The sequence below is a fragment of the Nerophis ophidion genome, linkage group LG23, assembly GCF_033978795.1.
Source record: "Nerophis ophidion isolate RoL-2023_Sa linkage group LG23, RoL_Noph_v1.0, whole genome shotgun sequence".
Lineage (NCBI taxonomy): Eukaryota > Metazoa > Chordata > Actinopteri > Syngnathiformes > Syngnathidae > Nerophis > Nerophis ophidion.
The window spans coordinates 37,097,270-37,122,683 of NC_084633.1; the positions used below are offsets into that span (position 1 = coordinate 37,097,270).

The window sequence follows — 25,414 nt, forward strand, 5'->3', positions numbered from 1 at the left end:
ATTCCAGGAATTCTGAAATACCCATTTCAATTCAAACTGTTACTACCTCAACATTTTTCAACTGCTCCTGGCCATTCCACCTTCAAAACATTCCTCTTAGTAGAGACGACTAATGCTCTTATTTTTTTCCACGTACAAATTACCAGGAAAATTCCAAAATACCCATTTCAATTCAAATTATTATTACAGTGACACTTTTCAACTGTTCTTGTTCCATTCCACCTTCAAAACATTCCTCTTAGTAGGGATGACTAATGCTCTTATTGTTTCCCCTCACACACATTTCCAGGAAAATTTCCAGGAAAATTCCAGAATTCCGAAATACCCATTTCAATTCAAACTGTTAATACATCAACATTTTCCAACCGTTTTTGGCCATTCCACCTTCAAAACATTCCTCTTAGTAGGGCCGAAAATTGCTCTTATTATTTTTTTCCCTCACACAAATTTCCAGGAAAATTCCAGAATTCCGAAATACCCATTTCAATTCAAACTGTTAATACAGTTTTCAACCGTTCTTGGCCATTCCACCTTCAAAACATTCCTCTTAGTAGGGACGACAAATAATCCTACTTTTTTCCATTGTACAAATTTCCAGGAAAATTCCAGGAATTCCGAAATACCCATTTCAATTCAATATGTTACAACGTCAACATTTTTTAACAGTTTCTGGCCATTCCACCTTCAAAATATTCCTCTGGCTATGGAAAACAAATGCTCCTATTGTTATTCCTGTATAAATTTCCAGGAAATTCCAGGAATTCCGAAATACCTATTTCAATTCAAACTGTTACTACCTCAACATTTGTTAACCGTTTTTGGCCATTCCAGCTTCAAAACCTTCCTCTTAGTAGGGACGACTAATGCTCTTATTAATTGTCTCCCCTCACACGAATTTCCAGGAAAATTCCAGGAATTCCGAAAAACCCATTTCAATTCAAACTGTTACTACCTCAACATTTTTCAACCGTTCTTGGCCATTCCACCTTCAAAACATTCCTCTTAGTAGGGACGAAAATTGCTCCTATTTTGCCCCCCCCCACTCCCGTTTAAATTACCAGGAAAATTCCAGGAATTCTAAAATAACCATTTCAATTCAAACTGGTTCTATGTCAACATTTTTCAACCGTTCTTGGCCATTCCACCTTCAAAACATTCCTCTTAGAAGGGACGAAAAATGCTCTTATTTTTTTTTCCAGTAAAAAATTCAAGGAAAATTCCAGGATTCCGAAATACCCATTTCAATTCAAACTGTTACTACGTCAACATTTTTCAACCGTTTCTGGCCATTCCACCTTCAAAATATTCCTCTTGCTATGGAAAACAAATGTTCCTATTGTAATTCTGGAATAATTTTCAGGAAATTCCAGGAATGCTGAAATACCCATTTCAAATCAAACTCAACATTTTTTACAGTTGCTGGCCATTCCACCATCAAAACATTCCTTTTAGTAGAGACGACTAATGCTCTTATTATATTTTTCCCCTCACACAAAATTCCAGGAAAATTCCAGGATTCCGAAATACCCATTTCAATTCAAACTGTTACTACCTCAACATTTTTTAACCGTTCTTGGCCATTCCACCTTCAAAACATTCTTCTTAGTAGGGAGGAAAATTGCGCCTATTTTTTCCCCTTTAAACTTCCAGGAAATTTCTAGGAATTCCGAAACACCCATTTCAATTCAAACTGTAACTACATCAACATTTTTCAGCCGTTTCTGGCCATTCCAGCTTCAAAACATTCCTCTTAGTAGGGACGACTAATGCTCATATTTTGTTTTCCCAGTACAAATTTCCAGGAATGCCGGAATACCCATTTCAATTCAAACTGTTATCACGTCAACATTTTTTAACCGTTCTTGGCCATTCCAGTTTCAAAACATTCCTCTTAGTAGGGACGACTAATTTTTTTATTATTTTTTTTCCCCTCACACAAATTTCCAGGAAATTTCCAGGAAAATTCCAAAATACCCATTTCAATTCAAACTGCTAATATGTTAACATTTGTCAACCGCTTCTGGCCATTCCAGCTTAAAAATATTCCTCGTACTATTGAAAAAAAATGCTCCGATTGTTATTCCCGTTTAAATTTCCAGGAAATTCCAAGATTTCCGAAATACCCATTTCAATTCAAACTGTTACTACGTCAACATCTTTTAACTGTTTTTGGCCATTCCACCTTCAAAACATTCCTCTTTGTAGGGAAAAGAAATGCTCTTACATCCGCCCCCCCCCCCGTACAAATTTCCAGGAAAATTCCAGGAATTCTGAAATACCCATTTCAATTCAAACTGTTACTATGTCAACATTTTTCAACGGTTCTTGGCCATTCCACCTTCAAAACATTCCTCTTAGTAGGGACGACAAATGCTCCTATTTTTTTCCACTGTACAAATTTCCAGGAAAATTCCAGGAATTCCGAAACACCTATTTCAATTCAAATACATCAACATTGTTCAACCGTTTCTGGCCATTCCAGCTTCAAAATATTCCTCTTGCTATGGAAAACAAATGCTTCTATTGTTATTCCCGTATAAGTTTCCAGGAAATTCCAGGAATTCCGAAATACCCATTTCAATTCAAACTGTTACTACGTCAACATTTTTCAACCGTTCTTGGCCATTCCAGCTTCAAAACATTCCTGTTAGTAGGGACAAAAAATGCTCCAACTTTTTCCCACTGTACAAATTCCAGAAAAATTCCAGGAATTCCGAAATACTCATTTCAATTCAAACTGTTACTGCGTCAACATTTTTCAACCATTTCTGGCCATTCCACCTTCAAAACATTCCTCTCAGTAGGGACGACAAATGCTCTTATTTTGTTTTCCCAGTACAAATTTCCAGGAATGCCGAAATACCCATTTCAATTCAAACTGTTACTACCTCAACATTTTTTAACCGTTCTTGGCCATTCCAGCTTCAAAACATTCCTCTTAGTAGGGACAAAAAATGCTCCTATTTTCTTTTCCCCCGTACAAATTTCCAGGACATTTCCAGGAATTCTGAAATACCCATTTCAATTCAAAATGTTACTACGTCAACACTTTTCAACCGTTCTTGGCCATTCCACCTTCAAAACATTCCTCTTAGTAGGGACGACAAATGCGCCTATTATTTTTTTCCCTCACACAAATTTCCAGGAAAATTCCAGGATTCCGAAATACCCATGTCAATTCCAACTGTTACTACCTCAACATTTTTTAACGGTTCTTGGCCATTCCACCTTCAAAACATTCCTCTTCGAAGGAACGAAAAATGCTCTTATTTTTTTTTCCTGTAAAAAATTCCAGGAAAATTCTAGGAATTCCAAAATACCCATTTCAACCCAAACTGTTACTACCTCAACATTTTTCAACGGTTCTTGGCCATTCCACCTTGAAAACATTCCTCTTAGTAGGGACGACAAATGCTCCTACTTTCTTTTCCCCCGTACACATTTCCAGGAAATTTCCAGGAATTCCGAAATACTCATTTCAATTCAAACTGTTACTACCTAAACATTTTTAACGGTTCTTGGCCATTCCACCTTCAAAACATTCCTCTTAGTAGAGACGACAAATGCTCCTACTTTCCCCCCCCCCTAAAAATTTCCAGGAAAATTCCAAAATACCCATTTCAATTCAAACTGTTACTACCTCAACATTTTTAACCGTTCTTGGCCATTCCACCTTCAAAACATTCCTCTTAGTAGGGACGACAAATGCTCCTACTTTCTTTTCCCCTGTACACATTTCCAGGAAATTTCCAGGAATTCCGAAATACCCATTTCAATTCAAACTGTTACTACCTCAACATTTTTAACGGTTCTTGGCCATTCCACCTTGAAAACATTCCTCTTAGTAGAGACGACAAATGCTCCTACTTCCCCCCCCCTAAAAATTTCCAGGAAAATTCCAAAATACCCATTTCAATTCAAACTGTTACTACCTCAACATTTTTCAACCGTTCTTGGCCATTCCACCTTCAAAACATTCCTCTTAGTAGGGACGACTAATGCTCCTACTTTCTTTTCCCCCGTACACATTTCCAGGAAATTTCCAGGAATTCCGAAATACTCATTTCAATTCAAACTGTTAATACATCAACATTTTTCAACCGTTTCTGGCCATTCCACCTTCAAAATATTCCTCTTGCTATGGAAAACAAATGCTCCTGTTGTTATTCCCTCACAAATTTCCAGTAATTCTGAAATACCCATTTCAATTCAAACTGTTAATACGTCAAGATTTTTTAAACGTTTCTGGCCATTCCACCTTCAAAACATTCCTCTTAGTAGGGACGACAAATGCTCCTACTTTCTTTTCCCCCGTACATATTTCCAGGAAATTTCCAGGAATTCCGAAATACCCATTTCAATTCAAACTGTTACTACCTCAACATTTTTAACGGTTCTTGGCCATTCCACCTTGAAAAAATTCCTCTTAGTAGGGACGACAAATGCTCCTACTTTTTTCCCCCCCTAAAAATTTCCAGGAAAATTCCAAAATACCCATTTCAATTCAAACTGTTAATACCTCAACATTTTTCAACCGTTTTGGCCATTCCACCTTCAAAACATTCCTCTTAGTAGGGACGACAAATGCTCCTACTTTCTTTTCCCCCGTACATATTTCCAGGAAATTTCCAGAAATTTCCAGGAATTCCGAAATACCCATTTCAATTCAAACTGTTACTACCTCAACATTTTTAACGGTTCTTGGCCATTCCACCTTGAAAACATTCCTCTTAGTAGAGACGACAAATGCTCCTACTTTATTCCCCCCCTAAAAATTTCCAGGAAAATTCCAAAATACCCATTTCAATTCAAACTGTTACTACCTCAACATTTTTCAACCGTTCTTGGCCATTCCACCTTCAAAACATTCCTCTTAGTAGGGACGACTAATGCTCCTACTTTCTTTTCCCCCGTACACATTTCCAGGAAATTTCCAGGAATTCCGAAATACTCATTTCAATTCAAACTGTTAATACATCAACATTTTTCAACCGTTTCTGGCCATCCCACCTTCAAAATATTCCTCTTGCTATGGAAAACAAATGCTCCTGTTGTTATTCCCTTACAAATTTCCAGGAATTCTGAAATACCCATTTCAATTCAAACTGTTAATACCTCAACATTTTTCAACAGTTTTTGGCCATTCCACCTTCAAAACATTCCTCTTAGTAGGGACGACAAATGCTCCTACTTTCTTTTCCCCCGTACATATTTCCAGGACATTTCCAGGAATTCCAAAATACCCATTTCAATTCAAACTGTTACTACCTCAACATTTTTAACGGTTCTTGGCCATTCCACCTTGAAAAAATTCCTCTTAGTAGGGACGACAAATGCTCCTACTTTTTTCCCCCCCTAAAAATTTCCAGGAAAATTCCAAAATATCCATTTCAATTCAAACTGTTACTACCTCAACATTTTTCAACCGTTCTTGGCCATTCCACCTTCAAAACATTCCTCTTAGTAGGGACGACTAATGCTCCTACTTTCTTTTCCCCCGTACACATTTCCAGGAAATTTCCAGGAATTCCGAAATACTCATTTCAATTCAAACTGTTAATACATCAACATTTTTCAACCGTTTCTGGCCATTCCACCTTCAAAATATTCCTCTTGCTATGGAAAACAAATGCTCCTGTTGTTATTCCCTTACAAATTTCCAGGAATTCTGAAATACCCATTTCAATTCAAACTGTTAATACCTCAACATTTTTCAACCGTTTTTGGCCATTCCAGCTTCAAAACATTCCTCTTAGTAGGGACGACAAATGCTCCTACTTTCTTTTCCCCCGTACATATTTCCAGGAAATTTCCAGGAATTCCGAAATACCCATTTCAATTCAAACTGTTACTACCTCAACATTTTTAACGGTTCTTGGCCATTCCACCTTGAAAAAATTCCTCTTAGTAGGGACGACAAATGCTCCTACTTTTTTCCCCCCTAAAAATTTCCAGGAAAATTCCAAAATACCCATTTCAATTCAAACTGTTACTACCACAACATTTTTAACGGTTCTTGGCCATTCCACCTTGAAAACATTCCTCTTAGTAGAGATGACAAATGCTCCTACTTTTTCCCCCCCCTAAAAATTTCCAGGAAAATTCCAAAATACCCATTTCAATTCAAACAGTTAATAACTCAACATTTTTCAACCGTTTTTGGCCATTCCACCTTCAAAACATTCCTCTTAGTAGGAACGACAAATGCTCCTACTTTCTTTTCCCCCGTACAAATTTCCAGGAAATTTCCAGGAATTCCGAAATACCCATTTCAATTCAAACAGTTAATAACTCAACATTTTTCAACCGTTCTTGGCCATTCCACCTTGAAAACATTCCTCTTAGTAGAGACGACAAATGCTCCTACTTCCCCCCCCCCTAAAAATGTCCAGGAATTCCGAAATACCCATTTCAATTCAAACTGTTACTACCTCAACATTTTTCAACCGTTCTTGGCCATTCCACCTTCAAAACATTCCTCTTAGTAGGGACGACTAATGCTCCTACTTTCTTTTCCCCCGTACACATTTCCAGGAAATTTCCAGGAATTCCGAAATACTCATTTCAATTCAAACTGTTAATACATCAACATTTTTCAACCGTTTCTGGCCATTCCACCTTCAAAATATTCCTCTTGCTATGGAAAACAAATGCTCCTGTTGTTATTCCCTTACAAATTTCCAGGAATTCTGAAATACCCATTTCAATTCAAACTGTTAATACCTCAACATTTTTCAACCGTTTTTGGCCATTCCAGCTTCAAAACATTCCTCTTAGTAGGGACGACAAATGCTCCTACTTTCTTTTCCCCCGTACATATTTCCAGGAAATTTCCAGGAATTCCGAAATACCCATTTCAATTCAAACTGTTACTACCTCAACATTTTTAACGGTTCTTGGCCATTCCACCTTGAAAAAATTCCTCTTAGTAGGGACGACAAATGCTCCTACTTTTTTCCCCCCTAAAAATTTCCAGGAAAATTCCAAAATACCCATTTCAATTCAAACTGTTACTACCACAACATTTTTAACGGTTCTTGGCCATTCCACCTTGAAAACATTCCTCTTAGTAGAGATGACAAATGCTCCTACTTTTTCCCCCCCCTAAAAATTTCCAGGAAAATTCCAAAATACCCATTTCAATTCAAACAGTTAATAACTCAACATTTTTCAACCGTTTTTGGCCATTCCACCTTCAAAACATTCCTCTTAGTAGGAACGACAAATGCTCCTACTTTCTTTTCCCCCGTACAAATTTCCAGGAAATTTCCAGGAATTCCGAAATACCCATTTCAATTCAAACAGTTAATAACTCAACATTTTTCAACCGTTCTTGGCCATTCCACCTTGAAAACATTCCTCTTAGTAGAGACGACAAATGCTCCTACTTCCCCCCCCCCTAAAAATGTCCAGGAATTCCGAAATACCCATTTCAATTCAAACTGTTACTACCTCAACATTTTTCAACCGTTCTTGGCCATTCTACCTTCAAAACATTCCTCTTAGTAGGGACGACTAATGCTCCTACTTTCTTTTCCCCCGTACACATTTCCAGGAAATTTCCAGGAATTCCGAAATACTCATTTCAATTCAAACTGTTAATACATCAACATTTTTCAACCGTTTCTGGCCATTCCACCTTGAAAACATTCCTCTTAGTAGGGACGACTAATGTTCCTATTTGTTTTTCCCCAGTACAAATTTCCAGGAAAATTTCAGGATTTCTGAAACACCCATTTCAATTCAAACTGTTACTACCTCAACATTTTTCGACCGATTCCAAAAATTCCAAGACAAACCATACATGTTATCTAGAACGATGAATTTGAATGATTTTTTTTAAATTGTCAGTTTTCCCAAAATTCCCAGAGAATTCTCATTGAAATGAAAGATATTTATGCAAGATTTTCATTGAAAGGATGCAAAGAAGGCGGGAGTGTTCACACACTTTCTAGTTGTTACGTCTCCGTACTAAAAAGTGACATGTGGTGGTGTTGTCGAGGCGGCAGTGTTGTAAGAAAAGCGGACTCACGTAAATAAGTCCGGAGTAGTAGCGGTCCTTCAGGTTGTGCAGCACGGAAGCCTGGTTCAGGCAGGTGAGCTCGGCCATGTCCTCCACCTTGCTGAACTTGGGCGGGTTCATCTTCTGGATGTCGTCCTTGCCCACCGACACCTTCCGGCCGTTCTCCGCCAGCTCCACCAGGACCTCCTCGCCGCGCTCCTCGCACACGCCGGCCCCCTCGAAGCCGTGGCGCTCCGAGGGGACCCACACCAGCTTCTTGGCCGTCCAGTCGGCCTGCGTGGCCGGGTTGTAGACCACGGCGCGGTCCACAAACAGGTAGCGCTCCGGGTCCTCCTGACCGCTTCGATGAGGCATCTTGTCTTGGGTCTGGGAGAGCAATATGGCCACCTGGAGGACACAACGACGCCTTTACTCTGGTATTCCTTTTACTACGCACCAACACTCAGGCGTATCTTCAAGTAGTGGGGCCCCGATCATATTAACATGATGTTCAATAATATTGAGAAATAGAGACGTTAATATTACTTCACTACATTTTAGTTTAAAAATAGCAAAAGAGGGACATAAGAATGAGTTTAGGCCATGATGATGTTATAAAAAACGTGACATAAAAGAGACATAAAAACAAGTCAAAACTATGATTTTTTTTTTTAAATAGAAAAAAGAGACATAAAAATGAGTGCATGCCAATATTAAAAAGAATACCAAAAAAAGATAAAAATGATAATATAAAAAAAAATTACAAAAAAGGACATCAAAGTAGGCCAACACCATATTAGTTTTTTTTTTTAATGACCAAAAAGGGACATAAAATGAGTCCACTGCATGATATTGTTAAAAAAAAATGTTATCAAAAAGTGGCATGAAAATAAGTTTTGGCCATGATAATATTTGTTTTAAATACCAAAAAGGGAAATAAGATGAGTCCATTCCATGATTATATCTAAAAATACCAAAAAGGGAGATAAAATATTAGTCCACTGCGCACATATATATATATATATATATATATATATATATATATATATATATATATATATATATATATAAATAAAAATATCATCATGGCCTAAACTTATCTTTATGCCACTTTTTGATGGGTTTTTCTTTAACAATATGATGCAGTGGACTCATTTTATGTCCCTTTTTGGTCTTTTTTTTTTAATCATATGGTGTTGGCTTATTTTGATATCCTTTTTTGTAATTTTTTTTTTATATCATCATTTTTATATCTCTTTTTAATATTATCTTGGCGTGCACTCATTCTTAATACATATTTTTTATACATATATACATATACATATATATTTAAAAATGACCAAAAATGGACATGAGTCCACTTTACAATATAAAAAAAATAAAAAATTGGACATAAATACAAGTCCACTTTGTAATTATATTTAAAAATGGACATAAATGAGTCCACATTATAATTATATTTAAAAATGACAAAAAAAGGACATAAATGAGTCCAATTCAAAAATATATTATTTAAAAATGACCAATAATGGACATAAATATAAGTCCACTTTATTATTATATTATTTAAAAATGAGAAAAAATGGACATAAATAGGAGTCCACTTTATAATTGTATTACTTAAGAAATGAGAAAGAAGGTAAAAAAGTCCACTCATTTCAAAGTGGTGACATCAGACTATATCTTAGTGCGGTGTTTGGAGGTGACGTGACGCTGCCTGACAGTCAGTATTGCACATCTGTGCACCGCCACCTCAACATCAGCTCATTTGTGTATCATATGCGATGATTATATCTCATTTTTGTGTCAAATGTGATGATTATATCTCATGTTTGTGTCAAATGTGGTGATGATATCTCATGTTTGTGTCAAATGTGGTGATGATATCTCATGTTTGTATCATGTGTGGTGACTATATCTCATGTTTGTGTCAAATGTGGTGATTATATCTCATGTTTGTGTCAAATGTGGTGATTATATCTCGTGTTTGTGTCAAATGCGGTGATATCTCATGTTTGTATCATATGTGGTGATTATAACTCGCGTTTGCGTCAAATGTGGTGATGATATCTCATGTTTGTATCATATGTGGTGATTATAACTCGCGTTTGCGTCAAATGTGGTAATTATACCTCGTTTGTATCAAATGTGGTGATTATAACTCGCATTTGCGTCAAATGTGGTGATGATATCTTATGTTTGTGTCAAATGTGGTGATGATATCTCATGTTTGTATCATATGTGGTGATTATAACTCGCGTTTGCGTCAAATGTGGTGATGATATCTCATGTTTGTGTCAAATGTGGTGATGATATCTCATGTTTGTGTCAAATGTGGTGATTATATCTCATGTTTGTGTCAAATGTGGTGATGATATCTCATGTTTGTGTCAAATGTGGTGATGATATCTCATGTTTGTGTCAAATGTGGTGATGATATCTCATGTTTGTGTCAAATGTGGTAATTATAACTCGCGTTTGCGTCAAATGTGGTGATGATATCTTACGTTTGTGTCAAATGTGGTGATTATATCTCATGTTTGTATCATATGTGGTAATTATAACTCGCGTTTGCGTCAAATGTGGTGATGATATCTTACGTTTGTGTCAAATGTGGTGACTATATCTCATGTTTGTGTCAAATGTGGTGATTATATCTCGTGTTTGTGTCAAATGCGGTGATATCTCATGTTTGTATTATATGTGGTGATTATAACTCGCGTTTGCGTCAAATGTGGTGATGATATCTCATGTTTGTATCATATGTGGTGATTATAACTCGCGTTTGCGTCAAATGTGGTAATTATACCTCGTTTGTATCAAATGTGGTGATTATAACTCGCATTTGCGTCAAATGTGGTAATGATATCTTATGTTTGTGTCAAATGTGGTGATGATATCTCATGTTTGTATCATATGTGGTGATTATAACTCGCGTTTGCGTCAAATGTGGTGATGATATCTCATGTTTGTGTCAAATGTGGTGATGATATCTCATGTTTGTGTCAAATGTGGTGATGATATCTCATGTTTGTGTCATGTGTGGTGACTATATCTCATGTTTGTGTCAAATGTGGTGATTATATCTCGTGTTTGTGTCAAATGTGGTGATGATATCTCATGTTTGTATCATGTGTGGTGACTATATCTCATGTTTGTGTCAAATGTGGTGATTATAACTCGCGTTTGCGTCAAATGTGGTGATGATATCTTATGTTTGTGTCAAATGTGGTGATGATATCTCATGTTTGTATCATATGTGGTGATTATAACTCGCGTTTGCGTCAAATGTGGTGATGATATCTCATGTTTGTGTCAAATGTGGTGATGATATCTCATGTTTGTGTCAAATGTGGTGATGATATCTCATGTTTGTATCATGTGTGGTGACTATATCTCATGTTTGTGTCAAATGTGGTGATTATATCTCGTGTTTGTGTCAAATGCGGTGATATCTCATGTTTGTATCATATGTGGTGATTATAACTCGCGTTTGCGTCAAATGTGGTGATTATATCTCGTGTTTGTGTCAAATGCGGTGACTATATCTCATGTTTGTATCGTATGTGGTGATTATAACTCGCGTTTGCGTCAAATGTGGTGATGATATCTCATGTTTGTGTCAAATGTGGTGATTATATCTCGTGTTTGTGTCAAATGTGGTGACGATATCTCGTGTTTGTGTCAAATGTGGTGATTATATCTCATGTTTGTGTCAAATGTGGTGATGATATCTCATGTTTGTGTCAAATGTGGTGACTATACCTCATGTTTGTGTCAAATGTGGTGATGATATCTCATGTTTGTGTCAAATGTGGTGATTATATCTCGTGTTTGTGTCAAATGTGGTGACGATATCTCATGTTTGTGTCAAATGTGGTGATGATATCTCATGTTTGTGTCAAATGTGGTGACTATACCTCATGTTTGTGTCAAATGTGGTGATGATATCTTACGTTTGTGTCAAATGTGGTGATGATATCTCATGTTTGTGTCAAATGTGGTGACTATATCTCATGTTTGTGTCAAATGTGGTGATTATATCTCGTGTTTGTGTCAAATGTGGTGATGATATCTTACGTTTGTGTCAAATGTGGTGATGATATCTCATGTTTGTGTCAAATGTGGTGACTATATCTCATGTTTGTGTCAAATGTGGTGATTATAACTCGCGTTTGCGTCAAATGTGGTGATTATATCTCGTGTTTGTGTCAAATGCGGTGACTATATCTCATGTTTGTATCGTATGTGGTGATTATAACTCGCGTTTGCGTCAAATGTGGTGATGATATCTTATGTTTGTGTCAAATGTGGTGATGATATCTCATGTTTGTATCATATGTGGTGATTATAACTCGCGTTTGCGTCAAATGTGGTGATGATATCTCATGTTTGTGTCAAATGTGGTGATGATATCTCATGTTTGTGTCAAATGTGGTGATGATATCTCATGTTTGTATCATGTGTGGTGATTATATCTCGTGTTTGTGTCAAATGCGGTGATATCTCATGTTTGTATCATATGTGGTGATTATAACTCGCGTTTGCGTCAAATGTGGTGATGATATCTCATGTTTGTATCATATGTGGTGATTATAACTCGCGTTTGCGTCAAATGTGGTAATTATACCTCGTTTGTATCAAATGTGGTGATTATAACTCGCATTTGCGTCAAATGTGGTGATGATATCTTATGTTTGTGTCAAATGTGGTGATGATATCTCATGTTTGTATCATCTGTGGTGATTATAACTCGCGTTTGCGTCAAATGTGGTGATGATATCTCATGTTTGTATTGTATGTGGTGATTATAACTCATCTTTTGTGTCAAATGTGGTGATGATATCTAATGTTTGTGTCAAATGCGGTAATGATATCTCATGTTTGTGTCAAATGTGGTGATGATATCTAATGTTTGTGTCAAATGCGGTAATGATATCTCATGTTTGTATCACATGTGATTATAACTCGCGTTTGCGTCAAATGTGGTGATATCATGTTTGTGTCAAATGTGGTGATGATATCTCGTGTTTGTATCATATGTGGTGACTATATCTCATCTTTTGTGTCAAATGTGGTGATGATATCTGTTTGTGTCAAATGCGGTAATGATATCTCATGTTTGTATCATATGTGGTGATTATAACTCGCGTTTGCGTCAAATGTGGTGATATCATGTTTGTGTCAAATGTGGTGATGATATCTCATGTTTGTATCGTATGTGGTGACTATATCTCATGTTTTGTGTTAAATGTGGTGATGATATCTCATGTTTGTATCATATGTGGTGACTATATCTCATGTTTTGTGTTAAATGTGGTGATGATATCTACTGTTTGTGTCAAATGTGGTGATATCTCATGTTTGTATCATATGTGGTGATTATAACTCGCGTTTGCGTCAAATGCGGTGGTGATATCTCATGTTTGCGTCAAATGCGGTGGTGATATCTCATGTTTGCGTCAAATGTGGTGATGATACGGACTATAGCGGACAAAAGAGACAGTGGGTGACAAAGTGGTCCACGCACGCAGTGAAACAACATCAACATTTGCCACGGCTGCTTTGAAAGACTAGCGAGGTGTTTAGCGGGTGGCTGGCTGAAGAGTTAGTTAGTTAGTTAGCCAGTTAGTTAGTTGAAGTGCAGAGAAGTTAGTCAACAAAAACCTGGTGCGTGTAAAGAAATCACTCACCTGTGTAGTCAGTCCACTCAAGTCGTTCTCGGCTCCGCGCGCGCCTGTGCAAGCTCCTGCTCCACGTGCACGTGTGCGCGCGGCCGCCTTCACACTCAGGCCCCGCCCCCACGTAGGCCCCGCCTCCCGTGGACACCCCAAACACAGACTGACAGTGAGACAAGAAATGAGCATTAGTGAGAGTGTGGTGTGGGGGGAGACAACATGTGGACATTTCCACGCCAGTCCAACTCCAACAAGTCCCAGAGGAAATTGATGTGTGTGTGTGTGTGTGTGTGTGTGTGTGTGTGTGTGTAGAAGTTGCACATGTGATAGAATTTAATCCCAATTTGTCACATAGTTGTGTAGAGCAGGTGTAAGTGTACCGTATTTCCTTGAATTGCCGCCGGGGCGCTAATTGATTTAAAACCTCTTCTCACTCGGGGGCGGTTTAGCTCGGTTGGTAGAGCGGCCGTGCCAGCAACTTGAGGGTTGCAGGTTCAATTCCCGCTTCTGCCAACCTAGTCACTGCCGTTGTGTCCTTAGGCAGGAGACTTTACCCACCTGCTCCCGGTGCCACCCACACTGCTTTAAAATGTAACTTAGATATTGGGTTTCACTATGTAAAGCGGTTTGAGTCACTAGAGAAAAAGCGCTATATAAATATAATTCACTTCACTTCACTCCTGCGCTTACCAAAGGCATGCGGTAAAAGTAAGCATGCGCTAATTAATTCAAAACCTCTTTTCACCCCTGCGCTTACCAAAGGCATGCGGTAAAAGTAAGCATGCGCCAATTAATTTAAAACCTATTTTCACTTCTGCGCTTACCAAAGGCATGCAGTAAAAGTAAGCATGCGCTAATTAATTTAAAACCTCTTCTCACTGCGGCGCTTACCAAAGGCATGCGGTAAAAGTAAGCATGCGCTAATTATTTTAAAACCTCTTTTCACTCCTGCGCTTACCAAAGGCATGCGGTAAAAGTAAGCATGCGCTAATTATTTTAAAACCTCTTCTCACTCCGGCGCTTACCAAAGGCATGCGGTAAAAGTAAGCATGCGCCAATTAATTTAAAACCTCTTTTCACTCCTGCGCTTACCAAAGGCATGCGGTAAAAGTAAGCATGCGCTAATTATTTTAAAACCTCTTTTCACTCCTGCGCTTACCAAAGGCATGCGGTAAAAGTAAGCATGCGCTAATTAATTTAAAACATCTTTTCACCCCTGCGCTTACCAAAGGCATGCGGTAAAAGTAAGCATGCGCTAATTAATTCAAAACCTCTTCTCACTCCGGCACTTACCAAAGGCATGCGGTAAAAGTAAGCATGCGCTAATTAATTTAAAACCTCTTTTCACTCCGGCGCTTACCAAAGGCATGCGGTAAAAGTAAGCATGCGCTAATTATTTTAAAACCTCTTCTCACTCCGGCACTTACCAAAGGCATGCGGTAAAAGTAAGCATGCGCTAATTATTTTAAAACCTCTTCTCACTCCGGCACTTACCAAAGGCATGCGGTAAAAGTAAGCATGCGCTAATTATTTTAAAACCTCTTCTCACTCCGGCACTTACCAAAGGCATGCGGTAAAAGTAAGCATGCGCTAATTATTTTAAAACATCTTTTCACTCCTGCGCTTACCAAAGGCATGCGGTAAAAGTAAGCATGCGCTAATTATTTTAAAACATCTTTTCACTCCTGCGCTTACCAAAGGCATGCGGTAAAAGTAAGCATGCGCTAATCATTTTAAAACCTCTTCTCACCCCTGCGCTTACCAAAGGCATGCGGTAAAAGTAAGCATGCGCTAATTAATCTAAAACCTCTTTTCACTCCTGCGCTTACCAAAGGCATGCGGTAAAAGTAAGCATGCGCTAATTAATTTAAAACCTCTTTTCACTCCTGCGCTTACCAAAGGCATGCGGTAAAAGTAAGCATGCGCTAATTAATTTAAAACATCTTTTCACCCCTGCGCTTACCAAAGGCATGCGGTAAAAGTAAGCATGCGCTAATTAATTCAAAACCTCTTTTGACTCCTGCGCTTACCAAAGGCACGCGGTAAAAGCAAGCATGCGCTAATTATTTTAAAACCTCTTCTCACTCCGGCACTTACCAAAGGCATGCGGTAAAAGTAAGCATGCGCTAATTATTTTAAAACCTCTTTTCACTACTGGGCTTACCAAAGGCATGCGGTAAAAGTAAGCATGCGCTAATTATTTTAAAACCTCTTTTCACTCCTGCGCTTACCAAAGGCATGCGGTAAAAGTAAGCATGCGCTAATTAATTCAAAACCTCTTCTCACTCCGGCACTTACCAAAGGCATGCGGTAAAAGTAAGCATGCGCTAATTAATTCAAAACCTCTTCTCACTCCGGCACTTACCAAAGGCATGCGGTAAAAGTAAGCATGCGCTAATTAATTTAAAACCTCTTTTCACTCCGGCGCTTACCAAAGGCATGCGGTAAAAGTAAGCATGCGCTAATTATTTTAAAACCTCTTCTCACTCCGGCACTTACCAAAGGCATGCGGTAAAAGTAAGCATGCGCTAATTATTTTAAAACCTCTTCTCACTCCGGCACTTACCAAAGGCATGCGGTAAAAGTAAGCATGCGCTAATTATTTTAAAACCTCTTCTCACTCCGGCACTTACCAAAGGCATGCGGTAAAAGTAAGCATGCGCTAATTATTTTAAAACATCTTTTCACTCCTGCGCTTACCAAAGGCATGCGGTAAAAGTAAGCATGCGCTAATTATTTTAAAACATCTTTTCACTCCTGCGCTTACCAAAGGCATGCGGTAAAAGTAAGCATGCGCTAATCATTTTAAAACCTCTTCTCACCCCTGCGCTTACCAAAGGCATGCGGTAAAAGTAAGCATGCGCTAATTAATCTAAAACCTCTTTTCACTCCTGCGCTTACCAAAGGCATGCGGTAAAAGTAAGCATGCGCTAATTATTTTAAAACCTCTTTTCACTCCTGCGCTTACCAAAGGCATGCGGTAAAAGTAAGCATGCGCTAATTAATTTAAAACCTCTTTTCACCCCTGCGCTTACCAAAGGCATGCGGTAAAAGTAAGCATGCGCTAATTATTTTAAAACCTCTTCTCACTCCGGCACTTACCAAAGGCATGCAGTAAAAGTAAGCATGCGCTAATTAATTTAAAACCTCTTTTCACTCCTGCGCTTACCAAAGGCATGCGGTAAAAGTAAGCATGCGCTAATTATTTTAAAACCTCTTTTCACTCCTGGGCTTACCAAAGGCATGCGGTAAAAGTAAGCATGCGCTAATTATTTTAAAACCTCTTTTCACTCCTGCGCTTACCATAGGCATGCGGTAAAAGTAAGCATGCGCTAATTAATTTAAAACCTCTTTTCACTCCTGCGCTTACCAAAGGCATGCGGTAAAAGTAAGCATGCGCTAATTTATTTAAAACCTCTTCTCACTCCGGCACTTACCAAAGGCATGCAGTAAAAGTAAGCATGCGCTAATTATTTTAAAACCTCTTCTCACTCCTGCGCTTACCAAAGGCATGCAGTAAAAGTAAGCATGCGCTAATTAATTTAAAACCTCTTCTCACTCCGGCACTTACCAAAGGCATGCAGTAAAAGTAAGCATGCGCTAATTATTTTAAAACCTCTTCTCACTCCGGCACTTACCAAAGGCATGCGGTAAAAGTAAGCATGCGCTAATTAATTTAAAACCTCTTTTCACTCCTGCGCTTACCAAAGGCATGCGGTAAAAGTAAGCATGCACTAATTATTGTAAAACCTCTTGTCACTCCTGCGCTTACCAAAGGCATGCGGTAAAAGTAAGCATGCGCTAATTAATTTAAAACCTCTTTTCACTCCTGCGCTTACCAAAGGCATGCGGTAAAAGTAAGCATACGCTAATTAATTTAAAACCTCTTTTCACTCCTGCGCTTACCAAAGGCATGCGGTAAAAGTAAGCATGCGCTAATTAATTTAAAACCTCTTTTCACTCCTGCGCTTACCAAAGGCATGCGGTAAAGGTAAGCATGCGCTAATTTATTTAAAACCTCTTCTCACTCCGGCACTTACCAAAGGCATGCAGTAAAAGTAAGCATGCGCAAATTATTTTAAAACCTCTTCTCACTCCTGCGCTTACCAAAGGCATGCAGTAAAAGTAAGCATGCGCTAATTAATTTAAAACCTCTTCTCACTGCGGCGCTTACCAAAGGCATGCGGTAAAAGTAAGCATGCGCTAATTTATTTAAAACCTCTTCTCACTCCGGCACTTACCAAAGGCACGCAGTAAAAGTAAGCATGCGCTAATTATTTTAAAACCTCTTCTCACTCCGGCACTTACCAAAGGCATGCGGTAAAAGTAAGCATGCGCTAATTAATTTAAAACCTCTTTTCACTCCGGCGCTTACCAAAGGCATGCGGTAAAAGTAAGCATGCGCTAATTAATTTAAAACCTCTTTTCACTCCGGCGCTTACCAAAGGCATGCGGTAAAAGTAAGCATGCGCTAATAATTTTAAAACCTCTTCTCACTCTGGCGCTTACCAAAGGGATGCGGTAAAAGTAAGCATGCGCTAATTATTTTAAAACCTCTTTTCACTCCTGCGCTTACCAAAGGCATGCGGTAAAAGTAAGCATGCGCTAATAATTTTAAAACCTCTTCTCACTCTGGCGCTTACCAAAGGGATGCGGTAAAAGTAAGCATGCGCTAATTATTTTAAAACCTCTTTTCACTCCGGCGCTTACCAAAGGCATGCGGTAAAAGTAAGCATGCGCTAATAATTTTAAAACCTCTTCTCACTCCGGCACTTACCAAAGGCATGCAGTAAAAGTAAGCATGCGCTAATTATTTTAAAACCTCTTCTCACTCCGGCACTTACCAAAGGCATGCGGTAAAAGTAAGCATGCGCTAATTAATTTAAAACCTCTTTTCACTCCTGCGCTTACCAAAGGCATGCGGTAAAAGTAAGCATGCACTAATTATTGTAAAACCTCTTGTCACTCCTGCGCTTACCAAAGGCATGCGGTAAAAGTAAGCATGCGCTAATTAATTTAAAACCTCTTTTCACTCCTGCGCTTACCAAAGGCATGCGGTAAAAGTAAGCATACGCTAATTAATTTAAAACCTCTTTTCACTCCTGCGCTTACCAAAGGCATGCGGTAAAAGTAAGCATGCGCTAATTAATTTAAAACCTCTTTTCACTCCTGCGCTTACCAAAGGCATGCGGTAAAGGTAAGCATGCGCTAATTTATTTAAAACCTCTTCTCACTCCGGCACTTACCAAAGGCATGCAGTAAAAGTAAGCATGCGCAAATTATTTTAAAACCTCTTCTCACTCCTGCGCTTACCAAAGGCATGCAGTAAAAGTAAGCATGCGCTAATTAATTTAAAACCTCTTCTCACTGCGGCGCTTACCAAAGGCATGCGGTAAAAGTAAGCATGCGCTAATTTATTTAAAACCTCTTCTCACTCCGGCACTTACCAAAGGCACGCAGTAAAAGTAAGCATGCGCTAATTATTTTAAAACCTCTTCTCACTCCGGCACTTACCAAAGGCATGCGGTAAAAGTAAGCATGCGCTAATTAATTTAAAACCTCTTTTCACTCCGGCGCTTACCAAAGGCATGCGGTAAAAGTAAGCATGCGCTAATTAATTTAAAACCTCTTTTCACTCCGGCGCTTACCAAAGGCATGCGGTAAAAGTAAGCATGCGCTAATAATTTTAAAACCTCTTCTCACTCTGGCGCTTACCAAAGGGATGCGGTAAAAGTAAGCATGCGCTAATTATTTTAAAACCTCTTCTCACTCCGGCACTTATCAAAGGCATGCGGTAAAAATTTGAGTGTGATGTAAGCTTGGACTTGAAATCCTACTGAATAGCTCTTAATCTTCTTCCCTTTATGCGATTTCAAATTACCGGCATTGAAATCAGCCTCCTTCATTTTGAAAATGATGACAGGGGAAGTGTCACTCCTGACGTCACGAGTTTGACCAGGCGGTAATTCAAGGCAGGCGCATACTAGATGCCCTGCGGCAATTCAAGGAAATACGGTAGGTGTAGATGTAGGTGTAGATGTAGAGAGAAAAATGTAAGCATGGAGGACACTTTTATTGTTTATATAATCTTTATTGTTCATAACACACTCTTCTCACTCACACCTTCTTCTTCTTCTTCCCTTCTACACCGCAAAGCCTTTTGGGTAATGACGTAATTAACTTCCTCACAAATAGACCTTACATACATGTACATATATAGATACAAACACACACACACACACATATATATATATATATATATACATATATATATCCATCCATCCATCCATTTTCTACCGCTTATTCCCTTTCGGGGTCGCGGGGGGCGCTGGCGCCTATCTCAGCTACAATCGGGCGGAAGGCAGGGTACACCCTGGACAAGTCGCCACCTCATCACAGGGCCAACACAGATAGACAGACAACATTCACACTCACATTCACACACTAGGGCCAATTTAGTGTTGCCAATCAACCTATCCCCAGGTGCATGTCTTTGGAGGTGGGAGGAAGCCGGAGTACCCGGAGGGAACCCACGCATTCACGGGGAGAACATGCAAACTCCACACAGAAAGATCCCGAGCCTGGATTTGAACCCAGGACTGCAGGAACTTCGTATTGTGAGGCAGACGCACTAACCCCTCTGCCACCGTGAAGCCTACATATATATATATATACACATATATACATATATACACATATATACATATATATATATATATATATATATATATACACATATATACATATACATATATACATATATATATATATACACATATATATATATATATATACATATATACATATATATATATATATATACACATATATACATATATATATATATATACACATATATACATATATATATATATATACATATATATATATATATACACATATATACACATATACATATACACATATACATATATATATATATATATATATATATATATATATATATATATATATATATATATATATACATATATATACGTACAAGACGTGTTGAGTTTATACCAAAATGGATACATGGATGATACAGCAGAGGATTGGGAGAATGTCATGAGGTCAGATGAAACCAAAATAGAACTTTTTGGTATAAACTCAACTGGTGGTGTTTGGAGGAAGAAGAATACTGAGTTGCATCCCAAGAACACCAGACCTACTGTGAAGCATGGGGGTGGAAACATAATGCTTTGGGGCTGTTTTTCTGCTAAGGGGACAGGACGACAGATCCGTGTTAAGGAAAGAATGAATGGGGCCATGTATCCTGAGATTTTGAGCCAAAACCTCCTTCCATCAGTGAGAGCTTTGAAGATGAAACAAGGCTGGGTCTTCCAGCATGACAATGATCCCAAACACACCGCCCGGGCAACGAAGGAGTGGCTCCGTAAGAAGCATTTGAAAGTCCTGGAGTGGCTAGCAAGTCTCCAGACCTCAACCCCATAGAAAATCTGTGGAGGGAGTTGAAAGTCTGTGTTGCTCGGCGACAGCCCCAAAACATCAATGCTCTCAAGAAGATCTGCATGGAGGAATGGGCCAAAAATACCAGCTACTGTGTGTGCAAACCTGGTAAAGACTTATAGTAATCCTTTGACCTCTGTTATTGCCAACAAAGGTTATATTACAAAGTATTGAGTTGAATTTTTGTTATTGACCAAATACTAATTTTGCACCATGTTTTTTCAAATAAATTCTTTAAAATTCCTACAATGTGAATTCCTGGATTTTTTTTTCCACATTCTGTCTCTCACAGTTGAAGTGTACCTATGATGAAAATTACAGACCTCTGTCATCATTTTAAGTGGGAGAACTTGCACAATCCGTGGCTGACTAAATACTTTCTTGCCCCACTGTATGTATATATATATATATTCTGTGTATACACACAAACACATATATATTCACATATATGTATATATATATACACATTAGGGATGCACCGAAATGAAAATTTGTGGCCGAAGCCGAATAAAACTTAAAAGCTTGGCCGAAGGCCGAATATCGAATAATGAATGCAGTTTTTCACAATTTTTTTATATTGCATAAATAGCCTAGAATAAATATTTAGACATGTTTTTCAAATAAAATTACTTTTTTATTGAATATTGACATTTTTTTAATATTCCAGTAGCCTTTGCTTTTCAAAAAAAGCACAGAGTTTTTCATTTATATTAGGCCTTCAAACAAAACATGCATTCCAAAAAAAAAAAAAAGTGCATTAAAGTGGATAAACCCACAACAAATGAATTATTGTCCTTTTGGCAAAAGTCTGCTTAGCCACAGTAGATATGCTAATAATGTAAACAGAAGGCTCAAGTAAATCTCAATTAAGTGTGTGCTTGTAACCTCATACACTTATACAGGTACACAACATATCCCAACGTCACTGCACATTGGTTGATTGCGTCACCGCGTCAAAAAATTGCGTCACACGCCACTATTCGGCCTTGTTTTTAACTCATTCCACCGAAGGCCGAATGTGGCTTTTTTTGCCATATATATATATTCGGTTAACGATTAATCGGTGCATCCCTAATACACATATATATAGATACATACACATAAATACATATACACATACATACATACATACATACATATATATACATATATATATACACACACATATATCCATCCATCCATCCATTTTCTACCGCTTATTCCCTTTCGGGGTTGCGGGGGGCGCTGGCGCCTATCTCAGCTACAATCGGGCGGAAGGCGGGGTACACCCTGGACAAGTCGCCACCTCATCGCAGGGCCAACACAGATAGACAGACAACATTCACACTCACATTCACACACTAGGGCCAATTTAGTGTTGCCAATCAACCTATCCCCAGGTGCATGTCTTTGGAAGTGGGAGGAAGCCGGAGTACCCGGAGGGAACCCACGCATTCACGGGGAGAACATGCAAACTCCACACAGAAAGATCCTGGATTTGAACCCAGGACTGCAGGACCTTCGTATTGTGAGGCAGACGCACTAACCCCTCTGCCACCGTGAAGCACACACATATATATATATATAAACACAAACACACACACATATATATATATATATATATAAACACAAACACACACACACATATATATATATATATATGTGTGTGTGTTTAGAGCTGGGTTAAACACAGGAGCCAAGCAGAAAACCGCTGCTGAAAGCAAAGTCCCTCCCCCTTGAGAGCGCCCACATCGATTGGCTCGGCCCTTTCTTGCTGACGTGTGATTGGCCGGCGTCATTTCTTCATTAACTCCATGACAATGACAGAATTCAAATAGTCGTTGAAATGACTTTATTTTCTCGGTTTTATTTGTGAAAGATTCATATTGGTAGTTTCTGTTTTTTTTGTCAAGGAAATGTTTTTTTTAGTATTGGTTAGGCTTAGAAAGGATGGAAAGATGTTGCGAGTACGGAAAAAGCCAACATAATAGCTTGAGAAGTGACAGTTCTATGCTATTGAAGCTGAAATGCTGGCATGAAAAAGATGCCCAGGTTGGTTTTTTAAGAGAGAAACAGCTCCCTCTGGTGTCGGGGAGAAAGGTTGCAGTACCTGACCAAGATGCTGTCTCCTCCAGCTAAGATGAAGTGGTGACTATGTACATCAGTCTGGGGTTAAGTTGCTGGCCTCAGCGTCCACCTCTCCAGGCGGCGCCGCCCCTCCTCTTCCCGCCTCCTCGCCCCGCCCCCGAGCCTCCTTTCACCTTCTTCCTCACGCCGCTCGCTTGCTCCGTATCATCGTCGTCTGCGTCTCGGGGTCTTTTCTTTTTATTATCACCTTGCTCCTTCATTTCCTGAAAATAAAAAAATATATATATCCAATTGTTTTTATTCCACAACCGCAATATGAACCAGAACATTTTGATCCGTGCCCTGGACCTCTGGCCGGGGATTATCAGAAGCCATCCTACTTTGAAGATGGAGTACAGTCAACAAGTATCACATACCAAGTTATATGACTCGGATTAAACCATTGCAATATTAGCTCAAAAAGGTAGCACGTTAACATTAGCATGCTAAAATGGTAAGCTAACAGTTGGCATGTGTCTCTTTCCAAGTTGTATGGATGCAGATTTAAGATAAATAAGTGTAAAATTTGTGCACACACAAAAAATTTGCACTTTAATGTTAGCGTTAACATTATTATGCTAACATTAGCATGGTAACCGCTAACAAGTATCACATACCAAGTTATATGACTCGGTGGTAAACTGTTGGAAAATGAGCTCAAAAAGGTTGCATGTTAACGTTAGCATGCTAAAATTTTGCGCTAACAGTTAGCATGTGTCTCATTCCAAGTTGTATGACTTGAAGGTGTATGGCTGCGGAATTAGATAAAAAAGTGTAAAATTTGCAACAAAAAAAGTTTGCACTTTAATGCTAGCGTGCTGGCATGCTAACATTAGCACGATAACCGTTAGTTAACAAGTGTCACATACCAAGTTATATGACTCGGTGGTAAACTGTTGGAAAATGAGCTCAAAAAGGTTGCATGTTAACGTTAGCATGCTAAAATTTTGCGCTAACAGTTAGCATGTGTCTCATTCCAAGTTGTATGACTTGAAGGTGTATGGCTGCGGAATTAGATAAAAAAGTGTAAAATTTGCAACAAAAAAAGTTAGCACTTTAATGCTAGCGTGCTGGCATGCTAACATTAGCACGATAACCGTTAGTTAACAAGTGTCACATACCAAGTTATATGACTCGGTGGTAAACTGTTGGAAAATGAGCTCAAAAAGGTTGCATGTTAACGTTAGCATGCTAAAATTTTGCGCTAACAGTTAGCATGTGTCTCATTCCAAGTTGTATGACTTGAAGGTGTATGGCTGCGGAATTAGATAAAAAAGTGTAAAATTTGCAACAAAAAAAGTTAGCACTTTAATGCTAGCGTGCTGGCATGCTAACATTAGCACGATAACCGTTAGTTAACAAGTGTCACATACCAAGTTATATGACTCGGTGGTAAACTGTTGGAAAATGAGCTCAAAAAGGTTGCATGTTAACGTTAGCATGCTAAAATTTTGCGCTAACAGTTAGCATGTGTCTCATTCCAAGTTGTATGACTTGAGGGTGTATGGCTGCGGAATTAGATAAAAAAGTGTAAAATTTGCAACAAAAAAAGTTTGCACTTTAATGCTAGCGTGCTGGCATGCTAACATTAGCACGATAACCGTTAGTTAACAAGTGTCACATACCAAGTTATATGACTCGGTGGTAAACTGTTGGAAAATGAGCTCAAAAAGGTTGCATGTTAACGTTAGCATGCTAAAATTTTGCGCTAACAGTTAGCATGTGTCTCATTCCAAGTTGTATGACTTGAAGGTGTATGGCTGCGGAATTAGATAAAAAAGTGTAAAATTTGCAACAAAAAAAGTTAACACTTTAATGCTAGCGTGCTGGCATGCTAACATTAGCACGATAACCGTTAGTTAACAAGTGTCACATACCAAGTTATATGACTCGGTGGTAAACCGTTGCAAAATTAGCTCAAAAGGTAGCATGTTAATGTTAGCATGCAAAAATGTTATGCTAACAGTTGGCATGTGTCTTATTCCAAGTTGTATGACTTTAAAGTGTATTGCTGCGGAATTAGATTAAAAAGTGTAAAATTTGCAAAAAAAACTATAAATAAATAAGTTCCATCCATCCATCCCATCCATCTTCTTCCGCTTATCCGAGGTCGGGTCGCGGGGGCAGCAGCTTAAGCAGGGAAGCCCAGACTTCCCTC

General features: G+C 38.6%; 2 protein-coding genes across 3 annotated transcripts in view; both read right to left on the reverse strand.

Moving 5' to 3' along the window:
- Positions 1-13,815, reverse strand: part of LOC133541166 (myosin-10-like) — a 251,556-nt gene extending 237,741 nt beyond the window's left edge. For both annotated transcript variants that reach the window (XM_061884291.1, XM_061884290.1), the window contains exons 1-2: positions 13,696-13,815; positions 8,033-8,410 (exon numbers count right to left, since the gene is read on the reverse strand). In XM_061884291.1, coding sequence (XP_061740275.1) covers positions 8,033-8,377 — 345 coding nt within the window. In that variant the 5' untranslated portion in view covers positions 8,378-8,410; positions 13,696-13,815. The remainder of the gene's footprint in view (positions 1-8,032; positions 8,411-13,695) is intronic.
- A 9,151-nt stretch (positions 13,816-22,966) lies between these two features.
- Positions 22,967-25,414, reverse strand: part of ddx47 (DEAD (Asp-Glu-Ala-Asp) box polypeptide 47) — a 38,847-nt gene continuing 36,399 nt past the window's right edge. The window contains exon 12 of the mRNA XM_061884298.1: positions 22,967-23,480. Coding sequence (XP_061740282.1) covers positions 23,316-23,480 — 165 coding nt within the window. The 3' untranslated portion in view covers positions 22,967-23,315. The remainder of the gene's footprint in view (positions 23,481-25,414) is intronic.